This window comes from Columba livia, chromosome 1, assembly GCF_036013475.1.
Source record: "Columba livia isolate bColLiv1 breed racing homer chromosome 1, bColLiv1.pat.W.v2, whole genome shotgun sequence".
NCBI classification, from domain to species: Eukaryota; Metazoa; Chordata; class Aves; order Columbiformes; family Columbidae; genus Columba; species Columba livia.
Window position 1 is genome coordinate 37,801,320 of NC_088602.1, and position 25,291 is coordinate 37,826,610.

At 35.5% G+C, this 25,291-nt stretch overlaps 1 protein-coding gene across 1 annotated transcript in view; it reads right to left on the reverse strand.

Annotated features, from left to right (window-relative positions):
- DIAPH3 (diaphanous related formin 3) overlaps positions 1-25,291 on the reverse strand; it is a 221,911-nt gene that overhangs the window by 157,932 nt on the left and 38,688 nt on the right. The window contains exons 8-17 of the mRNA XM_065055221.1: positions 24,801-24,937; positions 24,234-24,339; positions 10,647-10,757; positions 10,099-10,217; positions 9,833-9,949; positions 8,534-8,652; positions 8,330-8,394; positions 7,614-7,718; positions 4,781-5,116; positions 3,662-3,776 (exon numbers count right to left, since the gene is read on the reverse strand). Coding sequence (XP_064911293.1) covers positions 3,662-3,776; positions 4,781-5,116; positions 7,614-7,718; positions 8,330-8,394; positions 8,534-8,652; positions 9,833-9,949; positions 10,099-10,217; positions 10,647-10,757; positions 24,234-24,339; positions 24,801-24,937 — 1,330 coding nt within the window. The remainder of the gene's footprint in view (positions 1-3,661; positions 3,777-4,780; positions 5,117-7,613; positions 7,719-8,329; positions 8,395-8,533; positions 8,653-9,832; positions 9,950-10,098; positions 10,218-10,646; positions 10,758-24,233; positions 24,340-24,800; positions 24,938-25,291) is intronic.

Genomic DNA, 25,291 nt, shown 5'->3' on the forward strand with positions numbered 1-25,291 from the left:
TAGTTCCCTCTGTTCTCTTCTCTCTCAGGAAGAGGCATCTGGAGTACTTTTTCAGTTTCAGGCTTCCCAATTCAAGAAAAATATAGATATAGAGGAACAAATACAGTGGAAAATCATCAACACAACTAGAGGGCTAAAACAAAAGATGCAGACAGAAAGGCGGAGAGAGCTGTCAGTATTGAGGATGAAGGTCAAGGTAACTCTTAGTGCTGTCCAAAACTGTCTAACAGAAAGCTACAATTGAGAGCAAATCAGATTCTTCTTGGGGGTGCACAATGAGCAAGAAGCAATGAAGCAATAGACACAAGTTGCAACAAGAGATATTCCAGGAAGATTTTATGAAAGAAGATTCACCACAGTGATGACAAATATGGGGACAGGTTGTCCATGCACACATCTCCATCTTTAGGGGTATCTCAAACTCAGAAACTCTCCTTTTACAAAGGTGGTTGGACCAGATGACCTCCAGAGATCCCTTACAAACTACATAATTCCATGATTCAAGAACATGTCTCTGACATGCCTCCGGACATCCTCTACAAAAAGTATTTTTTTTTTCCTCCATGTACCATTTTGGCTCCATATTACTACTCATTATTCTTCCTACACTCTGAGGCTCATCTCTCTTTTACTTTTTTGTTCTTGCAGTAATGTTCCTTTCATACCTCTATAACACATTCAGTTACTTCAATTCCTTCAATACCCATTCAGAGTCAACACAACTTCTACACAAACATCTGCTAAAGCTTCAAATCTCTTCTACACTGTTATGTATTCCTTTTTCTAGTAGAAATTTCTCAATGGATTATTTACATACACATAAGACTTCCTCTTATGGATCAACACTGAAATACTTTCAGCACATCAGCTGGCAAAATGCAGCAACTGAACATTTGAGTACTTCAGTCTGATTTTACTTAATCAGAATAAAATTCAATTAAAGCATCATTGAACATTCTGGTCCCCGCTTGCACAACTGGATACCTCTTCTTACACAATGGCTTCGATGAAAAGAGTGTATAAGCAGACCCTTCAACAGAATGGAAAAGAGCTTACTCTTTGAATGTCATCATTTGGCTACAGAATCGTTTTCAACTTCTCGTCTTTCTGGTTTTAGAGAGAAAGCTTTAGAAATAGTCAAGGACTGCTCCCAAATTGAGTCTAGTAAATGGCTTCATCATTCTACTATAGAATGCACAGTGTTAAATCTCTTCAAGACTGAAAAGTGAAGAAAACTGGATGCCTCAAATTTATCTGGCAAGTTTCGTTATGATAGATGTTATGTACAAGCTACAATGAAGCATCCCCTCTCTGCATGGTCATGAGAACAAAAGCAGTTACTTTGCTGCCCTATGTACTAGAATTCATGCTCTTAAGAGACAATGAGATGCCTGATGCTGTCTACTTACATTCAGGTAAATTTCTGTAAACTACTCACTTGAACAAAGATGAAATTTAGTTCCAAGTTGCCCTTTAGATACCTACTCACTGTTCTAAATAAAACCTTCAGTGTCTCCACTTCCTTTGAAAAATTAAGATGATGTCACACTTATATCACCCATGTGAAATGAGAGAGATTTCAAATCTTAATAAAAAAGATTAAGCAGTAAGCTCCACCTGTAAAAAATATTAAATTCGTCCCTGCAGGCTACAGCTTTTTAATCGTCTCCCCATTCCTCCCCCCATTTGGTACAGGAGTGTACTTCACTGACTTTTCAACTGTAGATCCAATAACTCTTCTATTAGATTTTGTCAAAACAATGTATTCAGTTCATTCAGTTAAACTTTGAAGGGTTGTTAATCTTATTAACTCTAATGTTCTCTGTGTCTGTGGAGATTCACAGTCCTCTTCTGAGCCATTAACATGTTTGGCCTGAACATCATCTTGTCTCCCAAATTTTACTGTTTAATTACACATAGGAAACAGTATTTCCTCCAGTGGCTTTTAAACTTTCCAACCTATTAACTCAGGAAACATTCTTGGGAATTCTCCTAACATTATGAAGGCACTACAATTATCTTTGAGGCTTACTCTAACAGGTTCAAGCAAAAATGTCTGAAGTCTGTGAGGTTTTCTTGCCTTTTTATCTCTGCACAACATTCTTAATATAATAGAACATCAACAGTAGTAAACTGTTATACTCAACTCAGTAGAAATACTGCTAGACCATAAAGACTGATTCGACAAAAGCAGAATAAAGTTCTTGGGTATGGTAATACACATCAAAGCATTAAAAAAAATTGAGAAACTTGAGAATGTCACGCATTATATTAAATAAAAATATCAAAGTGAAATCCATAAAACAAATTAAAAATGTAATAATGCCTTTTCAATTTGAAACGGAATTAATCATTGCACCCCTTTGGCTGCCCCAAAGTATTAAGTCTCTGATACCAATCAAGGAGGGACGGGGACCAGGCTGGGGGAAATCTGTCAAGAGATCACAGTGGAAATACAGGCATTTTATATATAGGGCAGAATAATCTAAACTACTTCCAGAAAGGGAAAAAAGGTTTTTAAGTCAGGAATTTTGCTCTTCCACAAGGCTTAAAAAAGTGAAGAAGCTAAGCAAAATATCTGAGATCAATGTTGCTACAGGTTTATCCGAAAACAAAAAAATTCATTAGAAGGCTCTCCTTCATGGAACCAAAACACATCAATTATCATATGCATTCTGAGGGTAAACACATCATCTTACACTCTAGATTAAGTTGATACAGGGAATTTGACAACTAATTTATTAACAGTTAATAACTAACACTTCAAGAACTAACCCTACCCCATGTCACTAAAGACACTTAGAGAACTAACCCTTTAACCCACATCACTATTGCCTAGCCTTGCTTAGCTCTGTGTAACTTATTGTACAAAAAACAGGACTTCACTGACGCCTTGCAAAAATAATAATCCTTGGTGCACCCTTGGGTGAACTAGATTACAGAAACTTGGGCACAGGACAGGAGATACGCCAGTTTTAACAAACTCAGCAGTCTGAGTCCTAACCAATTCATCACACTGGACCAAAGGTGACCGTGTGCAGAGAAAGAGGACCCGGGTTCACCATCACTGTGCAGCTGCAACCAGGAGGAGCCAGAGGTGGAGACTATGGAAATGGTCTCCGGGAACTCATTGTAATACGAACTGCCATCTTGGGGACAGGTTATGAACATATATAGGCTTTCCTAAAACTTTTGTGAATATGTAACACTTTACTGCATTTAACCAAACTCACAGCTACTGTAATTAGGTGAAATGATTCCCCGTGTGTCCAGCGTTGTAAATAAATGCATACCTTCCTTATAACTTCAAGGGTTGTAAGGTCATTCCGCGCCACAAAGTCACATCATTTTATTAAAGTATTCTGACAAAATTTTATGGATTTTTTTTTCTTCAAAGGTGACTGAATAAAAGTCTATATTATTTGGAAAAATTTCTTGGGAGTTTTTTGGTAAGGACTTCCTTATAGGTCACACAATTTTTGCCACCCTTCAAGTAAAATAGTTCAATATTACTGCTTTAAACAGTCTGGGATTTTCAAACTTATTTTTTCACACATTTCACTTAAAGCCAGAGCACTAATGTTATAGTCTGAATTTTTCATATAATATTTAAGCGCCCAAAATGTTAAAAAGCTGAAAATTAAAGCAACCCATTACTTACCCCTTTTTTGACAACAAAACGTAAGTTCCAATTTGCAAAGCATGTCAGCATTCTCATACTTGTCCTCTTCCGCCTTAACCCAAAAACAGGATTCTGTCATTTCCTGAGGCCTGATCTACACGCAAGAGACAAAACAAAATTTTATTAATGAAGTTATTTTGATACTATGCAGATATTGTGCTCTGTAGAGTCTAAAGAAATACACAGACGCTCTGTAAAACACATGAACTTTTGGTATATTACTCATCTTTAGAATTATTAATATGTTACTGATTGAAGATAATAATGTTTAGAGTAAGTGCTTTTAGACATACGATTGTAAGAATGCAGAGCAATGCAGACAACATACTCTGCTATCCAGTATCTAAAGGTAGCAAATTATATTTGCTCTAGATTTAAAACCTGGGTAAACTTAAAATAGTCTCTGAACACAGCCGGTTTAACTGGATATTAAGTGTCCTTTAAGTATACTTTTTAGATTATAGCTTTGATTACTTCACAAAACTCTGGAGAATGTTTTACAGACTTAGTTTGGTCTAAATAATTATAGTTTCAAAAAGCCAGTAGATTGATCGTCCTAGTATACTTGATCCTGTCACAATGGAGAAGAAAAAACAAACAAACAAACAGATTGTATATTTTTTTTTCAATCAATATATTTATATAAACATATTTACACTTACGACAAATGGAGAGACTTGCAATGCCTCTTCCCACAGTCCAGCTAGAGAGATGTAAAAGATTTGTTTGGAAACTATCTGGCTGTTCAGCTATCAGTACAGAGCAGTGACCGATCCAGGGTCAACAGTTTGCTGAAAGACGTGTCACAGCAGGACCCAGGAGAAACACTGCTACCAAGATTGCATTATTCTAGACCAGAAACGAACTTTCCAGACATGTCCTAAAGTCGACAGATACTTGCCCAAATGATTCATGAGTCAGTGAAACACATATTTTGGAAAACAATGACAACTGAAGGCAGAAAAGTATTCATATCTTATGGAATTTTAACTAATGTATCATGTGCTCCATGTATATATAATCTTACTCCTGACAATCTGTTTATCCTAAGCTCTACACAAGATTTTACATCAGGTGTTTGCCTTTAATCAGTACTACCTTGGACCAGTTGAGTCTCTTCATGGTAACCTCAGGTCTGAATTCTTTTTTCGGCTTCATTCCAAATGGCAAAGTACACGAAGGTGGAGACCACTGTGCTCCGGGCAGGCCTGGCAGAGGCGGTGGTGGCGGAGCACCACCAAAGGCCAGAGGAATTCCCAAGCCATTCAGAAGTGGTGGAGGAGGAGGGGGAGGCGGTGGTGGTGGAATCGCTCCATTAGAAGGCAGCGGCGGCGGAGGAGGAGGAGGCAGTTGATGTGGTCCTGCAGAGTCCAGTAGAACGACAGATGCATCTCCACGTGTTGATGGTAGAAAACCAGGTGGCAAGGAACCATACTGGTAAGGAAAATATTCTGATGCAGTTTCATGCGTTTTATCAACAAAATGCCATATCAGTCACAGTTTATAGATTAAATCCAGCAAGCCAACCGAAAGTTAGTGATATTTTTCTTGTATAGGACAATCAAATACGAACTCTAATGAGGCTAACATGCTTTGATTTCATAACTGGAATTCTCAATATTTGAAGTAAATATTCAGACCAGGGCGTGCACACCAAAAATTAAAAACTGAAATGCTATACTCTATTTGTCATATTTCACTGACCATGATCTAAGAAGTGTCTTGGTGAAATTTTATCTAGACTACCACATTTTAGCTCAATTTAAAAAAAAAACCCACAACATCCTAGTCTCTAGTGTTCTCACTTATCCTACAGATTACAGAGAAATATTCCAAAGACATAATAGCAGAATCTGATGAGATTAATAATTCTGTTGAGAAATAGATATTTTCCAATATAGGAGTGTTCTCTTTCTACAGAATCAAAGGCACAAAGTAATGAAGAAAAAAAATTCTTCCAAAAAATACAGTTGTCTTACAGTGCTTCTTTAAATCTGTAGACACATAAAAGTAGTGCCTAATTCTATCTGTTAAAATTGGAAACATTGCCCTATTATAACTAAGTGGACAGGGAAAGTAGTAACAACAATATTTAAGCAGTTTTGAAAACTGTAGTGACAATTTGTAAGATACCACATCAATTTCTTATTTCATATATTAAGAACACCTATTTTGTATTGAAATGGCCTTATTGGCACTTCTGTAAATCTAAAAAAAAAAAAACAAAAAACAAAAAAAAAACAAACATTTGTTTCTACTATTTCAAGAACTTCCATCATAGGCCTTCAAACATTAATAAATATATACCTGAATACAACAAAGAAAGAATCAATAAGTAACATTTATCTAGTTGCGATAATGATTGATATAGGTGACAGTATTAATCAACTTTTCAAATAATGATTATGAGCTAAAACAGTCAATTTTATTTTTTAAAGAATAGAAGAGGATACAATAAGCAAAGGATTTAATTATTTATAAAAGAAAATAGCTGAATATCAATAAATGCAAATAAATAAATGCACAACAGTATTACTGGTTTGAATTTCTCAACATACACATTGCTTACACTGACAAGTAGACACTGAACAACTATGCTCTAACAACAAAAGAAATTCATGAACAATTGCCAAATACAACAGAAGAGTAAAGGAACAAGACCAGGAGAAAAACAGCCCTAACAAGTAGAAGTAGCCATGCTAAGTAGCAACTGATGCGATAGGCAAACCAGAATTTCCTCTTAAGATGGATTTAAGAGTATGAGAACTAAGTTGCAGTAATCAATTACTTGGTATTTACAAACATTCAAAGTAAAATTAACAGTGGGATAATTCATGGTATGATAATTTGTTAGTAGGATATATATGCTATGCTCACTGTCTGCCCATATAAAGCTATATTTAATATAGTGAACAATGAACAAGTTAAATATAGACCTATTTCACTTACCAAAAAAACTAAGTATGTTTTCAAGATACACACATAAAAATACTTCCTTAATGGGTGATATATAGCTCTTAATAAAATTCATTTTAGAAAGCAACAATTTCTGTAACTCCTTTTTTTTTAAAGCCTGTTTGACTTCAACGTTAACAGTTAATTCTGAAAAGAAACGTGAATTTGAATGTCATTTTTAAACAGACGAAAACAGAACTAAACTGGTTTTCATCACTAAGAAAAATAATCAAGTTGAAAAGTATAGAAAGACCCTCTATGATCAAACTTATATTTTATCAACTTCCTATATGTATGTCTTCCCAGTGCTGACTGTCTTTAGCCATTTTTAGATCGTGCCTCTTATTCAAGGAAATAAGACATAGGAAAAATTACTTAGTCACACAGTCTGCTTATATAGATTTTAGAGCTGAAGCAGTTACAGGTTAACTCAAGTATTACTCTCAAAAATCTCAGATACTCCTCTCCATCACATTTTAAAATACCTATTTATTCTTGAAAATTGAAAAAATATCAGGAAATGTTCTTATCCAGCCACAGGTTACTTCTTTCACTGCTGGATATCCATGGTAAGGTTTTAGCAAAGCAAACTGGGTAACGAATAACTTCCTGTGGCGGGATAAAGATCACAGCGATGAATGCTAATCTGAAAGCATAAGACTTATTACCCTATGTGGTTAATTACTTTGGAAATATATGACACTGAAAGCAAAACCCAAATGAAAGCAAAACCCTCAAGAAACTAGTTTAATTAACAGAGCTCAGGCACAAAAAGGATCATCTGGGAACTCAAATAGCTAATTAATGTCACACTACAACTCTTTGTATAAAGTAGAAATAAAGGAAACTAACGGTCTATAATAATCGATAACAGGATTATTTGTAAGAAAACCTCAACTGTGCTATCTGCAAAAAATGCAAAATGAAGTCCACTTTGAAAACAATACCTCATACATTCATTTAAACTGTCTTATACCTGTGATTTAAAAGCTTGTAATTCTGCTTCCAGTTCATTGATCCTTTCTTCTTTCTTCTGCAGTAGGGCCTGGGTCTCCTGATAAACTACAAAATCTTTTTCAAACTAAAAAAAAAAAGAAAAAAATTACATGGCTGATACTAGTCACTCAGCATAGTTTCCCTAGATTTCAATTTTTTCCTTATGTGTTTCTTGAAGTTCACATGTTAACAATACAAATGACATATACAATATATCTGCTATTTTAACTTCCACGTATCCACTCAGTAGAAGTACCATCTCTGTTACCACTGCAAGTTTTTACTATATGAAATAGCATAAAATACTTAATATATTTTAAGTTGGAACTAGACTGAGAAGCTTGAAATACTGATGTACAGTACTACAGAGTCTGTAGATACAAATAAGTAAATTCTTATTCTCCCACTGCTTATCTTGTCGAAGAAACTGTTCAAATAAAGTATTCAGCTGATTTTGAGATTTGTAAATGAAAACTTAAAATAAATAGTAGAAAGATTCTCAGTTAAAGTTAACTACTTTATACCACTTTTCTCTGCTTCCTAGTCCACAAGATACATCCAAAATCCTACTTAATCATAAGAACTAATAGTAATTTGAGGTTAAAAGCCATGCCACTTTCAGTTAACACTATTCATGAAGCTATAACATAATCTCCTGTGTTTATCTTACGATCACATAACCTAAGAATTACTTACTTTTCTGGAAAGTTCAGAAGCCCTCTCTTCACACTCTTCCAATCTTGCTTTATCTACACAAATATCTTGAAAAAAATAAAAAGAACTCACACTTGCACATATACAGGGAACACAAAATTCTTAATCACATATACAACCTCAACTTGTTTTTTTTAACATATAAAGAAGTAAGTTACCATCATCATTTCCAAGTATAGTACTTACCTACTAAGTGGCTGAAATCTACATCTAATCTTTTACGATACGTGAAGTCTGGGTCGGTTCCACTTCGATGTAACACTATCTGGGACACACACTCTTCAATTAATTTGAAATACTGTGGACTGAAGACAGAGATTAGTTCTTTTGCAACATCTTTATTTACTAACGTGTACTTAAAATCCTGTCTATGAATACAGTAACGTCAAAAGATTTGGACTGACTTATTTCCACAGAAGAATAGGTGCAAAGACCAAAAGTCTCAAAGGACAAATATATCTGACAGCTTACATAACAGCTTACATAAAGCCTAAAAAAAAAAATGGACGTAAAGATAAACCTTTCGTATATTATAAACTCTGCATCTCTCCTCCTGTGGAACTACAGGAAAGAAAGACTCCTTTCTGCTTCCTCCCAGTAAAGAGAAGGGTCTTCCTTCAACTTGATCCCTTCTGGCTTTGTGACTTCCGTAACTATGGGTGCATTGCAGCCCTGCTGCAGTAAGAGGAATGAAAAGTGCCTTGTTCTAAAATGCCAAGGGGTATGAGAGCTGGGTCACTTGTCCAGAACATGCAAGCTGTGAATTCAAACCCTTTCAGGTGGAAAGGATGTAGCAAAAGTGTACCAATGTCAGACAAACACTCTTAACCTTTAAGGGTAGTCCTGTACCAGACTTTGCCTGAAATTCAGGGTTTTGCAGAAAACAGATGGATTTTCTGCCCTGTTCAGTTCATATCTGGTTCCTCTAGTGCTTCCTCAAAAACAACACAAGCAGATTTTAGAAAGGAACGTATTTGTGAGCTTCAAACACCTACAATTTTATTAACTATTTCCCTGTAATTCCTCCCACGAATTTTCTAAGAGCCACTAACATGTTCACGCTGACCTACAATGTATATTGAGAATACTCAATTGCCAACTAAAAGTTACTCTAAATTAAGTATGTATTCAGATTCCTGCATAAAGTGCACTTCTGTGCATACTTCGTTTTGTTCTTTGACTCAAATATACTACAAAATTACAATGCTACTACCATAATTTATAAACAATTAAGCAACTTGTCCTAATCACTTATACTTGCAGTAAATAAGTTTCAGATTTCACCAAAAATAGTTTTCTATATTAATATTTAAAATTACATTGTAAGTGGAAGAACATGACTTCAAAAACGAACACTTAGAAATTGCAATCTGCACAGGAAAATTATAAATTGTACATATCATTAAATGAATGGAAAAAAGATTCTATTAAAGACTAAGTGACAAGAAAATCCATAATTAACATTTAATAGAGCATTAAACATACCGTATAAAATAATCATTTCTTATTAGCAAAAGATGTTGGAGAATAGAAAGAAAATATCCTTCAGCACTAGTGTCCTTAACTGTATTCCACACCATGTTGTAAACATCATTTACTTCGGTAAAAGAGTTAAGGAGAATAATAGCAAGAAAAAAATCATTTCAGTCAAATGTTGACTGATAACTCTTTTAAACAGAAGTTATACCAGAAAAATGGCCATTATACACTTTATTCTGTTCACTTTCCTCTTGCTGATATCAAAAGGATATTCTAGTTCAGATCTAATATCTTCTAAACGATGAGAGAATTCGATCATGTCTTCTTCTTTATGTTCATTGAACACTTTCAGCTGAATATCTAGTGCTTCGTTCTTTATACATTTCAATCGCTGCAAAGAAGAAACAATAGAAAGGCTTGCAAAATTAGCATTTATATATGTAAATAAACCTTATCTTTTTAATAACTTCGTAAGTATATGTTATTTTAAAGTTTAAAATTACAAGACTTACATGATTTAAGTTAAATATTCAAAAGGTGAATGTGGCTTTAGCCTGACTTAAGAAGACTGTGCACAGTCTGTCACATGTTCTAAATCAAAGACCTAAAATGCTGAGGAATCAGCATAAAGTTTAGAGAGTACACTTCACCTTTTCATCCTTATTTTAGGACTGATTCTCACATCTAACTGCTCACACCCAGACTTAATAAAATGCCTCTGAGAATAATTTATTAGAATTTATTCTCCCAGTCCCCCTATCAGGCTCATGTAGTCCAATAATTTAAATAGTGATGCAAAGAGAGACTATAAGACGCTTACTGGCAATATCTCTTTCAATCCACTGCGCATAAATTCATTTCTGATGTGAAGCCTAAAATCCAAATCATCAGGGGATGTCACAAGAGCATTGATGAGCTGCATGCAAGCTACCTATAACAAAGGAAATAGCAAACTATTTTATTTCTTAGATTTCAATATGCACCACAGTCAAAAAGACATAACAAACTACTAATTAGGCATTATGTCATATCTAATTATCAATCTACTTTAATCTTCTAATTAAGATACTTCAATTTTTTATCAACCACATGAACTAGAAACACCTAACATTAGTTAACAAATTTCCATAAAAATAAAGTATTTTCTCACTTAATTGAATTTTGCCATTTCATAGAAATGGCAGGTTCCTCTGGTAAATGAACTTTAGCACATAGTAAATACCTTGATAAGCACAGTTCTCAACATATAACAATCAATATAAATACACGTTTATCAACACATATATTGAAATAGCTAGAGACATAATAGAAATGGTAAAGTCTGTGTGAACAGCAGAAAGTGTAATAAAAGACAAAATGTCTTTTATGTGGAAAACCCATAGCCAGGAACAGCAGAAATTCACTGTCCAGATTCACAAGCCTTTAGGAAAATGGCAAATTATTATTTATCATTAAATTACAATGACAAGAGCCACTATTTCCTTTTTCTCTCTTTTTTTTCCCTTCTTTATTGTTTGCACATCTTGCTTCAATGCACAGGAAATGTATTATTCATGTATTTCCAGCATTTTACAGGGGGTTTAAAAGCACAAGTTAATTAGAATGTGTCCTCTGGCCAAACATACTATGTAAACAAGTAGAACAAACTGATTTAAATACTTTCTGTTGTAAAGCCTTTTATCATCTAGAAAATGATGATGTATTATGCCACTATCAGGCACAGGGTGATCCTGGGAACATACTGTATCAGTCATCTTCAGTTACATATAATTCCAAGTACGGAATTTACATATGGTCACCAGAAGAAATCAATGGCCAAGCTACTTTGAGATAGAGTGTAAGAAACACAACAGTACTCATTAGGTTTAAAAGAGGAATGGGATGAGATTAAATGATAACATAATTATAACCATGATCACACATTTATCCTACTGCAAGGATTATAAGTAAGAAAGTAGTTTCATACATTATTGTGGCTAAATTGTTACGAGGGTGCATGGCAGTCAGCATAATAAAGGCCTACTTTACAGCAGTGTTAGCATATCTAGATGAACTTTTGTCAATGCTATAGGAGAGGGGAGGAGTTTAGTTATAAGCAGGATGTAACAAATGTAAACAACCTGTTAATCAGTGTGAGAGCTTTGAACTTGTTGAGAAAATCAAGTTAAGCAGACTGTGAGCTCCAGCATGTGGCTAGGGACCAAGTGTTAGAATTACTCAATTAAGCAATTAAGGCATTCTCCGCCCAGTCCTGTAAACGATGGTGTTTGGAGTCACCTGGAGACCCACCCCCAGGAGTCCCACAGCTGTGTAAGAGGAGCTGGGACCATCTCTCCAGCTTCCAGACACACCTGAGAGGACAAGGATGCTCAACGAAAGATGGCATGACATGGCATGGTGGGAACTGCTGTATTACCCAATCTGACACTTCTGGAGAAAAGCTGCTGTGGCAACATCTGTTCTTATATTACTCCATCATACAACATAGCTTGCTTCAACAGTAAATTTTAAAACATCAATAGAAGGAGGGAGTAATCTTTGCTCCTTCCCCTTACTTGCATGAAGAATGGAAGTTAAGTTCTATTCCCTTGGAACTTCGATGAAACTCAGCATGTGCAAATACCCAGGTTTGTATAATAATGAAAAAGAAAACTATTGCTTTCACTTTATTGATATCTATAGGACAAAGAACATTAAATTCAACTAATTAAATCAACTGCACAAAAATGTTGTAAAACTACTGTAACTTTCTCCAGTCTTAGAAAATAATTATTGAAGTAATGACATCTAAACAAACTAAAACAATGTAGGGGGGAGGGAGAAATAAAAGTTTTGGCTAATTGAACATGAAATTGGTTTAAAGTATTAAAAAAAAAAAAAAAAAGTTTGAGGAACAACTTCACAGAATCACAGAATGTTAGGGATTGGAAGGGACCTCAAAAGATCATCTAGTCCAATCCCCCTGCCAGAGTGGGAACACCTAGATGAGGCTACACAGGTATGTGTCCAGGTGGATTTTGAATGTCTCCAGAGAAGGAGACTCCACAACCTCCCTGGGCAGCCTGTTCCAGTGCTCTGTCACCCTCAACGTGAAGAAGTTTCTTCTCATATTTAAGTGAAACCTCCTGTGTTCCAATTTGCACCTATTGCCCCTTGGCTATGGGGTTGGTAAAGCACGACTTCCCCTTGGTGAAGCCATGTTGACCGCCCTTAATGACCCTCTTATCCTTGATATGCCTTGAGATGGCACCAAGGACAAGTTGTTCCATCACCTTTCCAGGGATGGAGGTGAGGCTGACCGGTCTATAGTTACCTGGGTCCTCCTCTTCTTGCCCTTTTTGAAGACTGGAGTGACATTTGCTTTCCTCCTGTCCTCAGACACCTCTCCTATTTCCCAGGACTTGGCAAAGAGGATGGAGAGTGGTCCAGCAATGACCTCAGCCAGCTCCCTCAGCACCCGCGGGTGCATCCCATCCAGATCCCTGGATTTATGGATGTCCAGATTGCTTAACTGCTCCCTAATCCAGTCCTCATCAAACAAGGCAAGCTCCTCCATTGTCCTGACTTTCTCTGGGGCCTCAGTGGTACAGGGCTCCTCAGGACAGCCTCTGGCAGAATAGACAGAGACAAAGAAGACATTCAGTAATTCTGCCTTCTCTGTATCTTCTGTCACCAGGGCACCCACCCCATTCATCAGTGGGCCTAAATTGCCTCTGGTGTTAGTTTTATCTGCCACGTATTCGAAGAAGCTCTTTCTGTTGTCCTTGATCCCCTCTCACCAGGTTTAATTCTAAGGAGGCCTTAGCTTTCCTAGTTGCCTCCCTACACCCTCTGACAGCAGCCTTATATTCTTCTCAAGTGGCCAGTTCCTCTTTCCATGATCTGTAAACTCTCCTCTTCCACCTGAGTTTGCCCAGCAGCTCCCTGTTCAACCAAGCGGGTCTCCTGGCTCCCTTCCTTGACTTCCTATGTGTCAGGATGCTCTGATCTTGAGGCTGGAAGAAGTAGTCCTTGAATGCTAACTTGCACACAGCATCTATGATTAACACATCTTTTTTTCCTTGAAGGTAACAAAAGAAGGAAGAAAGACAAGCAGAGAAGCTGTCCAGTCAGTAAAAGATAGTGATGAAAAGAAGTACCTAAAGAAAACAAAGGCCACAGCAACACTTAATGAAATGTTCTACTGGAGTGCAAAATGAGTTCCCAAAGTAGATCAGATATATAAAAATGTTCAGGGGTTGGCAGAACAACTTACAAAAAAAGCCAAGAATGAGAAGTCACAAAAGACTCTTTACTTGGAAGTTTTGAATAAAATTGAAGACAAAATAGTAATATGACCCTAAATAAAATGCAACATAGAGAAGAAGAGGCATGAGATGTAAGCAGAGACACATGTTAGTACTACCAAGAGTAATTCGATTAGAACATTAAGACTTGATTTAGACTAACAAGAAATTATTGGCTTCAAATATAAGGTGTATTCCTGAGGCCCACAAACTGCACAAGTTGCAGTGTCACAATGCAGTGGAGAATCTGAACAGCCTGTCTGTAATTTGGATGCAAACAGTGACAGAAAATGCAAGTAAAACAGGTAAAATTTAGTGCAAATATACAGTACAGGATGTATTCTCTTATTATCTAAGCATGTACTGTATTCTTTATTCTTAAACCGTTTTCTACTGGTTTTGATACGTGTCCACTTTACCAAACCATCCACTCTATCAGTATTTCTATTTTTTTTCAGCAGCTGTGATAAAAATTTTTACTTTGTCTAATTTTGAGCTTATTTAGTTGAAAGCTGTTATACCATCACCAATTTATCTCTCTGGAGTACTGAGTCTTTCATTCAATTGCATTTTCTTGATTCAATTAACTCTGCCATTCAAAACCAGTAATTCAGCACATTGACAGATGCCACTAACACCTGTACTCCTGTTAACATGAGTGAGGCATTTCAGTGATTGCAAATTTCATTGGACAACACTATCATACAGTCAGCAATAAAGTGCAGTACTGCAAGGTTACATTTACATTTCAAATCAAGTCAAATCCGTGTTGTTTGATTACACTGGAATTGAAACCTTTGTCATTGTTATCAGCAGCTTAAAACACAGTATATTTTCATGCAAAACTTGACGTGAATGGACTACTAAGCAAGGAATCAGCATTTATCACACTTGATTTAAACAACCAAGGAAGAAGCAATCAGAGACTGAACAAAGTATGCTACTTTGAAAACCCTGATCAAGAACAAGCTACAATTTTATCTTTGAGGTAACAATGCAATTTAGATGAAAATATGTGTACAGATGTAATTGCTGACCAAAAAAAAAAGGTATTTTCTTTTAATTTGCCAAATCAACAAGGTACATGTGCACATATGCTATTCAAATAAAAAGGAGACAAGATATGACAATGAAAACAAGAAACATATCAGCAAAAACTATTATTCTAGCACTTCAGTCAAATTTGATCAAGTGGGAATTCCACTGCAGTTCATAACCAGAACATACTTCAGCTTTCCTGGAATAAACAAGGCAAAGATCTACAGAATTAGTTAGCAAATTATTTCTATAGGAGTACAAAGCAGGAATGAAATTTGCAAACAGAACTCTACGAAAAGCAGAATGAGAAAAGGTTATACAAGAGGAAGCAAACACAAGTCTAAGCAAGACATGGCTTATACATCTATGAGTAATTTGCTTCATGAAAACTTTAAAAGAAAATTGAAAAACTTTTAAAGAGACTAATGATAAAGACAGCAGCAAGAACCTGTCACTAGATCACAAACATTTAAAACATGCTCCAAATGAAACTATCATTCAATATCTAGCAGTTAGCATACAATACTTAAATCACACATGATCACAATACTTTGAAATTTGTTAATTCACTGAGAAGTAGATTGCAGCAAGATAGATCTGTTTAAGAAAACATAAAACCCATAAGGAAAAAATGTATTAAATTCTCGTAAAAATTTTAGTAACACTGAAGTCTGGAAAGTTAATTTTGGAGGAAGGTTCCAAAACCAAGAGAAAGAGAAAAATACCCTTCTTTAGCTTGATTAACATGTAAGTGGCTCATTAAAAGAGAGTTTTAACCAATAACCTAGGGAATATTGAAAAGCAAATAAACTTTTTGCTATCCTAAACTTTGCAGTCGGAAAAACAATGCATTAATATTACCCTATGTTTGACAGTAAGTCAACTAAAAAAAAGTAGCAAGCTTAGTTCAGTTAGTGTCTTCATAAGACACTGGAATAAACCCCAACAGAATTCTCTAGAGTTTTCCAAGACAACACAGTTCGAGCTTCAGATACCTGCATTTAGATGCCTGTGTGTAGACAGATATCTATATGTAGCTATATGCATAACTTAATTCCCATTCTTTTACTCAGTAGTTTACTAGTTCCTTCTTTAAAGTTCTTCTGTAAGATTCTAGACTCTAAAAGATCTTTACAACACACATGGCGTGATCAGGACACTCTAGGATCCATTGTTTTTACTGATTAGGGATCCAATCCATCACCCTAAACGTGAACAGAACGTACACAGAGCACCATTACAGATGGTTCAGTGTGTCCCATCTGGCTTCAAAATCCAGTCCAGAAGGGTGGGAACCTCCTAAAGGAACCACATCATATCTACAAAGGCATCTGAAATTGCATCTGAAGTTCATGCACGGACTATTAAATTGGCCCTTGGATTTCCCATTGGTTACCTCAGAGTTTAGAAATCTAGCTCAAATGCTTGATGGGTTGACTTACTTGCAGATTAAATCCTATTCAGTGTCTTACATTGCTAAACATAAAGATCTGCCACTTACTTAGAAAGGTCATTTGTTTCCAATCTACAAAGTTTTAAATAAGTCTCATATTTTACCTCCATCAAAGACAGAGGTACATGAGTTTTGTTTAGAAATAACAGATTATTAATTTCTCATCTTAAAGTAGTGCTAAATCTGTGTAACAACATACTTTAAAAATTCTGAACTTTCAAATACAGATTGGTATTTAGAATTATTAAATTACCAGAAAGCACTACTGACTTCAGATCTAACAACAGTCAGACAATGAGTTTATTTCCTACTTCCAGAGTATGGTTACTAATCAAAGAAATGTGGTAAAAATAACAGGGTAATTTCTTCCACAACAAGAGACTGTCCACTCTCTAATGCTGCTAATAAGGGGTCACACCAACAAGAAAACAGAGTTCAAAGAATTGAAATAACTTTTTAAGAAGAAAGAAAGCTACAAAGAAGGAATTCTTTTCCTCGGGTGCTTGGCTTTGCATGCATTTATACTACATACAATACTCCAAGGAATATCCACACATTGGTCTTCAATGTTCCTAATTAAGAAAAAATTGAAGAAAAATTATCCCAAATGTAACATCATTCCCTGGCAATTTTTGAAGTACGTAGCATTTAAGGAAAACGCCTGTGATGCTCCAGCTGACAGCTCTACAAATGTCAGCTCTTGGGACACAGAACAATCAGTCAGTGCTTGCACTCCAGACAAGCGGGCCCTAACCACATTCTTTTACACTCAGTTACCTTGGATAAGATTCTGTAAACAGACAGACAGCCTTTTAAATTTTCACGCATGGACACAATGTAGAAAGGCTGTGTCCATATCAAAAAAGATGTGTCATCTTCAATAAATGAAGAGGTACTTCGGCTGAGGTAGTATGAAGTTTAATGAAGATAGGTAAATTAGCTTCCTAGGAAGGCAAAAGTCATTCTGAGTAAAACATACTGCACAAATGGTCTCTATGTAAAAGCAAGTCAGAAAGAGTTGTAGATTCTATAGGTGTCAGTCTGCCCTTAACAAGATGCCTGAAGAAGTGAAATTATTTTAGGCTCTAACAGCAAATGACATATGGTAACACACAGCTCTCGTACCTTCTAAAATTTTGTTCTGGTGCTGATGACTGCAGTTTCCAAGTACTCTTTCCTGAAGGACACCTCTAACACAAACAGTAATTATACCTTGAGAGTATCCTGCTGCTTACAACAGGCATGCAGTGGAGGCATGTAGATGCACTTTCTTCAGGGAAAAGACAAGAGTAAATCTTTCACTTCAGCTGGCAGTCTGGTTAGATGCTTCCTTCCCTTCTTCATCCCTAAAGAACTGCAGCTAAGTATAGTCCACCATGTTAGCTTTCAGAGGACTTTTGGGTCTGCGAGTGTATTCCATCTGGAACACCTAACACCCTGCTGCCACACAATAGGGAAACCTACAATACTTAACTTTGCATGTTTATTTAAGAGATGGGCAAATATTGATGGATGCACACACATTATTTCTGGTAAGGAAGAACTTTGAATGGATCACAATACAGTTCACATAGAATATCAAAATTTTGAATGTTTTCATCCATAAAAAATTAACCATGTTAAGTGAGAAGTTATAGTTTGAAATCCCAGTCTTCTGTGATTCTAACCAGTGAAGTCTATCAAGTTACAAGATGCATTTTCTGAGGATTCCACAGTTCGTACTTTAAACTTGCATTTCTCCCAGTTCAAAGCCAGAAAGAATAAACCACCCGGTCCTTTTCTGGTAGAAAACATCAGATACATCTCAGTAGCTCAGAGCAGCTTTTTCCTGCAAGAAAATTAACTATGGGGTAGATTTCGCCTTATGTCATATCTTCCCCATTTTAATAAGAGGAACTGTAGTAAGATTTTTCTACTTTACTTTTCTCACTCTTACTGCAAGTATGCATTTGTAGAAAAGTCTGTAAAGATTATGCATATTGAGTTAAATTCTGCTTGCCAGTACTAAACAGGCTGTAGATTTGGCTTTGGTACAGACACTATATTGATCTTCATCCATTATTTACCTTTGCTAATGACCAAAAAAAAACAACTTAGTAATGACTTTGAGATGTACCATGCACATGCAAGTACCTTTACACGCATCTGAAACACATATTATCTAAATGTAGAGACTGATAATATGCGCTTTGCTCTGATTCATCCTGTTATATATGCAGTTATGGAAATGATCTCATTAGCACAGAACAATCAAGAATCACCAAGTGATTCAGCTAACCAAAATATCATAGAACATACCATTTCACATTCTCATAATATTCGGTGAAAAAGAAAGATGAAACGGCATTCCCTGACAACTGAAAATACTGAGAGAGCAATGCTACTGATGAAGTTAAACTGCCTGCTTGAGGAACAGTGATGAAAGATGATGATTAGAGAGCAGAAGCATTAATTTGATTCTACAAGAAGAATGAGAACAACTGTGCAAACACACAGTTTGTTGTTGTTGTCAATGTTTTAGATACATCAAAATGGGTTCTGTCAGAAAAGCTGCATTTCCTGTCTCTGTGACTTGAACAATGGAAGTATTAAACTTTTTGGTTGTGGCCATAAGCATACAAGGTACTGGCTTGCCTTGTACACATTTTCTTGAGCACAGGCTTAAGAAGCTAAACTACACTTACTTTAATAAAACCAGAAACTCAGTATTACTCCTGACTGTAGTTACATTCTCAAACTAAATCAGCAATCTTGTCCTGAACCAACATTTAAGTATGTTTTCCATAATTTTGGGTTTTATGAAAGGCAAGAGGAAGAATATCCCTTGCTTTCAATCAATGCAAAATGTAGATACATAGAGCTTTCAATAAAAACACAAAAATCATCATACTGAAGCTTTTTATATATTCAGCCTTCAAGTAACAGAAATGTTAGTCAATTCAAAACTGAAAAGGTCAGTTGTTAGTGTCAAATTGAACTGCCACAAAGCAAGCCTACATATATCAAGCAGATAATCAAGGCAAGTATGCCAAGTAACTGACAACTGTAAACTTTTGCCTCATTTAAACACTGTCAAATGAACTATCAGGTCAATGTCATTGTTATAAAAGTTAACAACTGATTCACATGAGAAACCTTGACTTTTCTAGTCCTAAAAAAAAAAAAGAAATCTAGCATTTGTGGAGTCTAAAATGAAAGAAAGCCTTTTAGCAGAAAGAATGTGTTCAAATTGAAGTGTAACTCAAAAAAAGAACTTTCATTAAATTTTCCATGTCTACAAAAGACACAGCAAATGAAACAACAAAATGTTACCTATCTTCATGAACTTTAGGGTAACACTCTCAGTAAAGACAAATTAATATACTTGGCTGAAGTATTGCAATTTAACATTTAGATTAAATTCTCAGTTTTAAAAGTGCTGCTATGTCCTATATCAGAGAATAAAAAATACCAAATGGAAGTACACCACTATCCTGAGAAGGCAAACAAGTAGAAAAATACTTGTCTAATATCTGAAGTGTAGTCCTAGAAAAACAGAAGTTTTTACTGCACAGTTAACAACTCAGCTGAAGTTTTCTGCACTGATTCGGTTCTCTCATCAGTGGTGTCTCAGTGACGGAGTTGAGCATCGCTGCAAACAGTGAGTACGAAAAAGCTCATGTTTGTAAGTGATCAGAGATACACAGCTATGACCTTTTTCCCCCTGCATACCAACTGTCTCAACTGCCATTAATATTGGTATCTATTTATTAAAGGGGCTGCTTACCAACAACTGTTAACAAAGGATTATAATTTCTGAAGCTTATTCCCAAATGTTGATTCAAAAGAGCAACTCTCTATTCACCTGTAGTTTAATCCATAAAATGTATTTATAAATTCAGAGAGGCCCTTATACTTTTATTTAATTTTTAAAAGGGGGAAAATGGGTGAAATGCCCATTTGGGTACCCATCATGGATAAAGGGCAAGTATATCAAATCAGTTTAATTTACCTACTGCTCCTAATAAAGTGGCTGCTTCTAAGGTAGTTTGTGCTTTTTGAACTGTATAGAAAAACGGATCCCCTTATTAAATCTAGACACATGCAAGTATATGCAGCTCCGTAAAATTCAAGATGACATTTGGAAGCCTTACACTCAAAAAAAAAAAAAAAAAATCAATTTCACGACTCTGAACACCTACAAGGCAGTAAAGAACAGTCAGAGAAGTATCGCTCTTCATACTATTAAAATTTAGGAATCTCATATAAGTGCTGTGATGGACCTGGAAGTCTCAAACCTTTATATGCACTATAGAGAACACAGACTCTTAAATTCTTTTGAGTCAGATACAATAGCCTGAAATTGGAAAATATAATTTCCGTGACCTAAAGCATTTCTCCCTACTGAATCAAAATATTTTTAACAGTGTTATTGATATCCATATTCATGCCAAAGAAAGAAGCTGCTCATACAATACAAACGTTGAACTACCGCTATTCAACATTAAAGCTAATTCCTGCATTTTGACTTCTTTTTAAATTCTTTGACTGATTATGTTTATTAATAAAATTTTCTTAATATATATTAAAACAACAGAAAAAAGCATAGCAGAAAATTACCACACTTTTCATATTTTTGTTTTTCAAGTTGATCAAATAAGAACAAATTTTTTTACTTATGTCATGACCTGATATCCAAGAAAACCAAGCAAGCAGTACAAGCAAAGCGAGGACTAAAAAATAAGAAAAGCAGCAAGATCATAGTTATATTGTCCTGAAAATCTGACATGCCCAAGCTTGCACACCTGGCCCAAATTCATACTGCCTTCTATTTCAAGGACGTTAAAATATGGAGCAAAAAAATCATACTGAATAGGAACTTGTTAACTGAACATCATTCACCTTGAAATCCAAATGAAACAGAGACCCCAGAGAAGAACAGAAATATATGAGATCATATATTTAAATTTAATACTGAAGAACTGCAATGATTCTTGCAAAAATACCTAAGGCAAAGATCCATTATGACAAGAAATTTATGTCCAATCTGGAAAATGCAGACTCAAAAGCCTTGAAAAACAGCAAATTTGTTGTCTTGTAGTCTACACTTTCCGTCTGCAGTCCCTTTCCAGTCTCACTATGTCTGGAACATAAAGGTTTTTCTCCCTCTCCTTGTGAATCTTAACTGCAGGCTAAGCCCCCCAGCCACTTCTCAAAGAAGAAATTTATTACTTAACAGTTGTCTTTATAGCCCCTTGCCAGCCCCACTCCAGCCTTGCCAATATAAGGTCTCCTTTTTGATCCTTAAAGGTAATTACTGTGATTTTCAATACATTAGCAAAATTAAAAAACTGGGAAGAAAAAAAAAAAAAGAGAGAGAAAAAAGACAAACCTTTCTACACTATGGCAGAATCAACACCTTCTGTATCAAACCAATGTCGACCTGATAACTTTTAAAAATTTTCAAAACCAAACAACAAATAAAATATAAGAACAAACAAAATATTCTATATTTCCTACCTTATTGACCTTCTTGACCCTGAAACTGGCTGTCTGATGTTCCTAAGCAACTTTAACTATCAACATTGGTAGTGAAGTGCAATATGCTTATACAGGCATTTAGAAATCTTCAAGGTTGAAGCAAAGAAGGGAACTACAGAATCTATGAAATCCTTGATTTTCATTCAAAATTTTTTAATTAAGTGTAATAAATCCATACTGAGATAAACTAACATATACAAGACTTAAAACAAAACAAAACAAAAAGATATTCAGTTACCATCTCACCTGGTAATTACACCATGGCCATATATTCCTACTGCCAGAAAACTGAGCAGTAATTCAAAGCTAAACTTGTCCTGTTATAGTAACTGATGCCCACTGTGGCTACGACAGCAAGATTTTAAGAAAGAAAAATCTTGCTTTCGGATGTCTCGCTCAGGACAAAGAACACAGGGATACAACAGAAACGGAACAACCAAAATAAATGGAAGGCAATAATTTCTTTGTCAAATTAAAGTAACTTAATTTAACCGGACAGTTAATTGCTATCTCCATCTTTTATATGATAGTCCCCTGATTTCAGTTGAGCCCTCCTAGAATGTGTATTCTAGGGCGCACTTCAGAAAATAAAGTGCTTTGGTAGCGATTTTCACAATACTGGATAAAAAAGAAAAATTAGTTTGTTCACTCAACAAGTTATACTACAAATTACTTTTTAGACTATTAAAAAGGGTCAGAAAGCAACTTCTTCAGAGACTACAAATAAAAAAGGTGAATAAGCAACTGTAACTATAAAAAGCTCTGCTCTTTAATGAAGAGCTATGAAATCACATAATAGGAAGCTGAGGATGGGAGCATCAAGGGATGCCACCCAGAGGGACCCTGACAAGCTGGAGAAGTTGGCCCATATGAATATCATGAAGTTCAACAAGGCCAAGTGCAAGGTCCTGCATCTGGGTCGGGGCAATCACCAGTATTGATGCAGGCTGAATGCATGGAGAGTAGCCCTGAGGAGAAGGACTTCAGGATATTCATAAATGAAAGATTATATATGAGCCAGCAATGTGTGCTTATGGCCCAAAAAGCCAATCGTATCCTGAGAAGTTGTGGGTGCCCAGTCCCTAGAAGTATTCAAGGTCAAGTTGGATGGAGCTTTGAGGAGCCTGATCTAGTGAAAGATGCTCCCCCTTATGGCAGAGGGGTTGGAACCACATGATTTTTAAAGGTGCCTTCTAACCCAAACCATTCCATGATTATAAGACAGAAAGAGTAAGAAATGAAGGACAATTTTTCAAAAGAGAATCCCATTGGTACCAGCATAATTCTACTACAAATTATTCCCCAGCTTCAGATATTTCTTTATGGCTAGCTTTTCTGTGAGACAGATGAAACAAACAGCAATCTTTACTGTCAGACATGGACTGTTTAATCCACAAGTTGACAGTGGAGTGACACTATCGTATCTTCCAAACTTGGGATTCACCTTCTGCCATTTTTGTAATGTTCATGAAGAAAGGCAATTACGAACAGCATTCAGTTCCACTGATGTACATGAAAATTAATATTTATACTCTTAAACCAATGATTTATAATAACCATTCGAACGCAGTGTAACACTTTGTATCTTTTTGCTGTAAACTCTATATCCAACTGAGAAAAATTGAAAATAAAGTGCAGGATTTCTTTCCTCAGACTCTCTGGGTACAATTTTATGAAATCATAAAGTGGACATGGGGAACAGATTTTGTGCTGGCTTAAACATTAATTATAAAAAGCACTTGCTTAAAAACTTTGGGTTTTACTATTATTAAAGCTTCAACGAATATCAACAGAAGTGAGATAATATTTTTACACCTGAATATATGACTAATGCTTTATTTTAGAAGGTAGTGTAAATATAACTCCCAAAGTCTGTAAGATTTGGGCAAACAGAAATCAACAAATTAACCTGCAACGCCTCTGTGTTTCTCACCACTGAGTCTTTCCATGGCGCTTTTTAAAAGATAACATTATAAACAACATTGCAAAATCTGACCCTTATTTGAAACGGTATCCCTCCCCATTTTTATTGTAATGTCTTGTTCAGTACAGAAAAATGAGCAATTTTATTTTTGCTTGTTGCAGAGATTTGTGCAAAAAATTTGCTTACTTGCAGCTGAACTGAGTTATCCTGAAGACCTTCTACAATAGGAGAGAATCTATCAACATTCCTTTCCTCTGCTGCTGCTGTTATAGCTTCCAAAATTTTTTCAAGGCTGTAAGAAAAGAAAAGCATTTCACTCAGGAGAGATATAATATTTAACCTTGCTGTTCATTTGTTATCTGAAGAGCCATGTTGCCGAAGTATTCAACTTCTTCAATTTCTTGCATACAAATTTAGTACATATAAACATTACTTCATTTCCTGGAGACTTCTGTAGCCAAAGAATGACTTACTGGATTACAATGGTTAAGATACCTTAAAAGTCATGCTAAAAATTTTTAAGTAAAAGAATGGCTGCTTCCATCTAACCAGTAGATCCACGCATCAAAAAGAAAACTCGTATTGATATGACCATAATAAAAATCACATACAAAGGTATTCTGAAAACTGGCAATCTAGTACAGGTATTACTTTCAAACCTAAGCTGAAAATTTTAGCATTTATTTCAAGTATAATTAGAATTTTGGATATCCTAAAATTACCTTACTGTTTCAGGCTAAATACAGTACTTACATGTTTTCTTCTCCAACAATGCACATTGCAGAAAGGAGTTTAACTATATCCGTCATCATGTTAGTTTGCTTAGGATCAATTGCTTTGATCAGCAACAAAAGGCTTCTCTCTTCTCCCAAAATTCTTTCCAATCCATACTAAACAACAGAAAAACAGTTGTAAGAAGATTTGGAGGAAATCCAAATGATCGTATTGAATATCCAGTAAAAGACAGTGATAGTTCCCTCAAATGACATTTAAGTCTGTCAAATACTTAATTAAAAAAAATTAAGTGAGAGAAAAGTCCAAATTGGATCACTTAGTCTGTAATAAGGGTATACACCAGTATCAGAAGTTTACACAAGTCTCTGAATATATTTCTGCAGAGGAAGTGGCAGCAGAAAGAGCTTCAAACCACAGCTGACCAACACAATTCTTCAAATTGTAGTCTTACACCCACTGACCATGTAAATTATCTGATTGAACTGTAGTAATTCAGATTTCTAGATTAA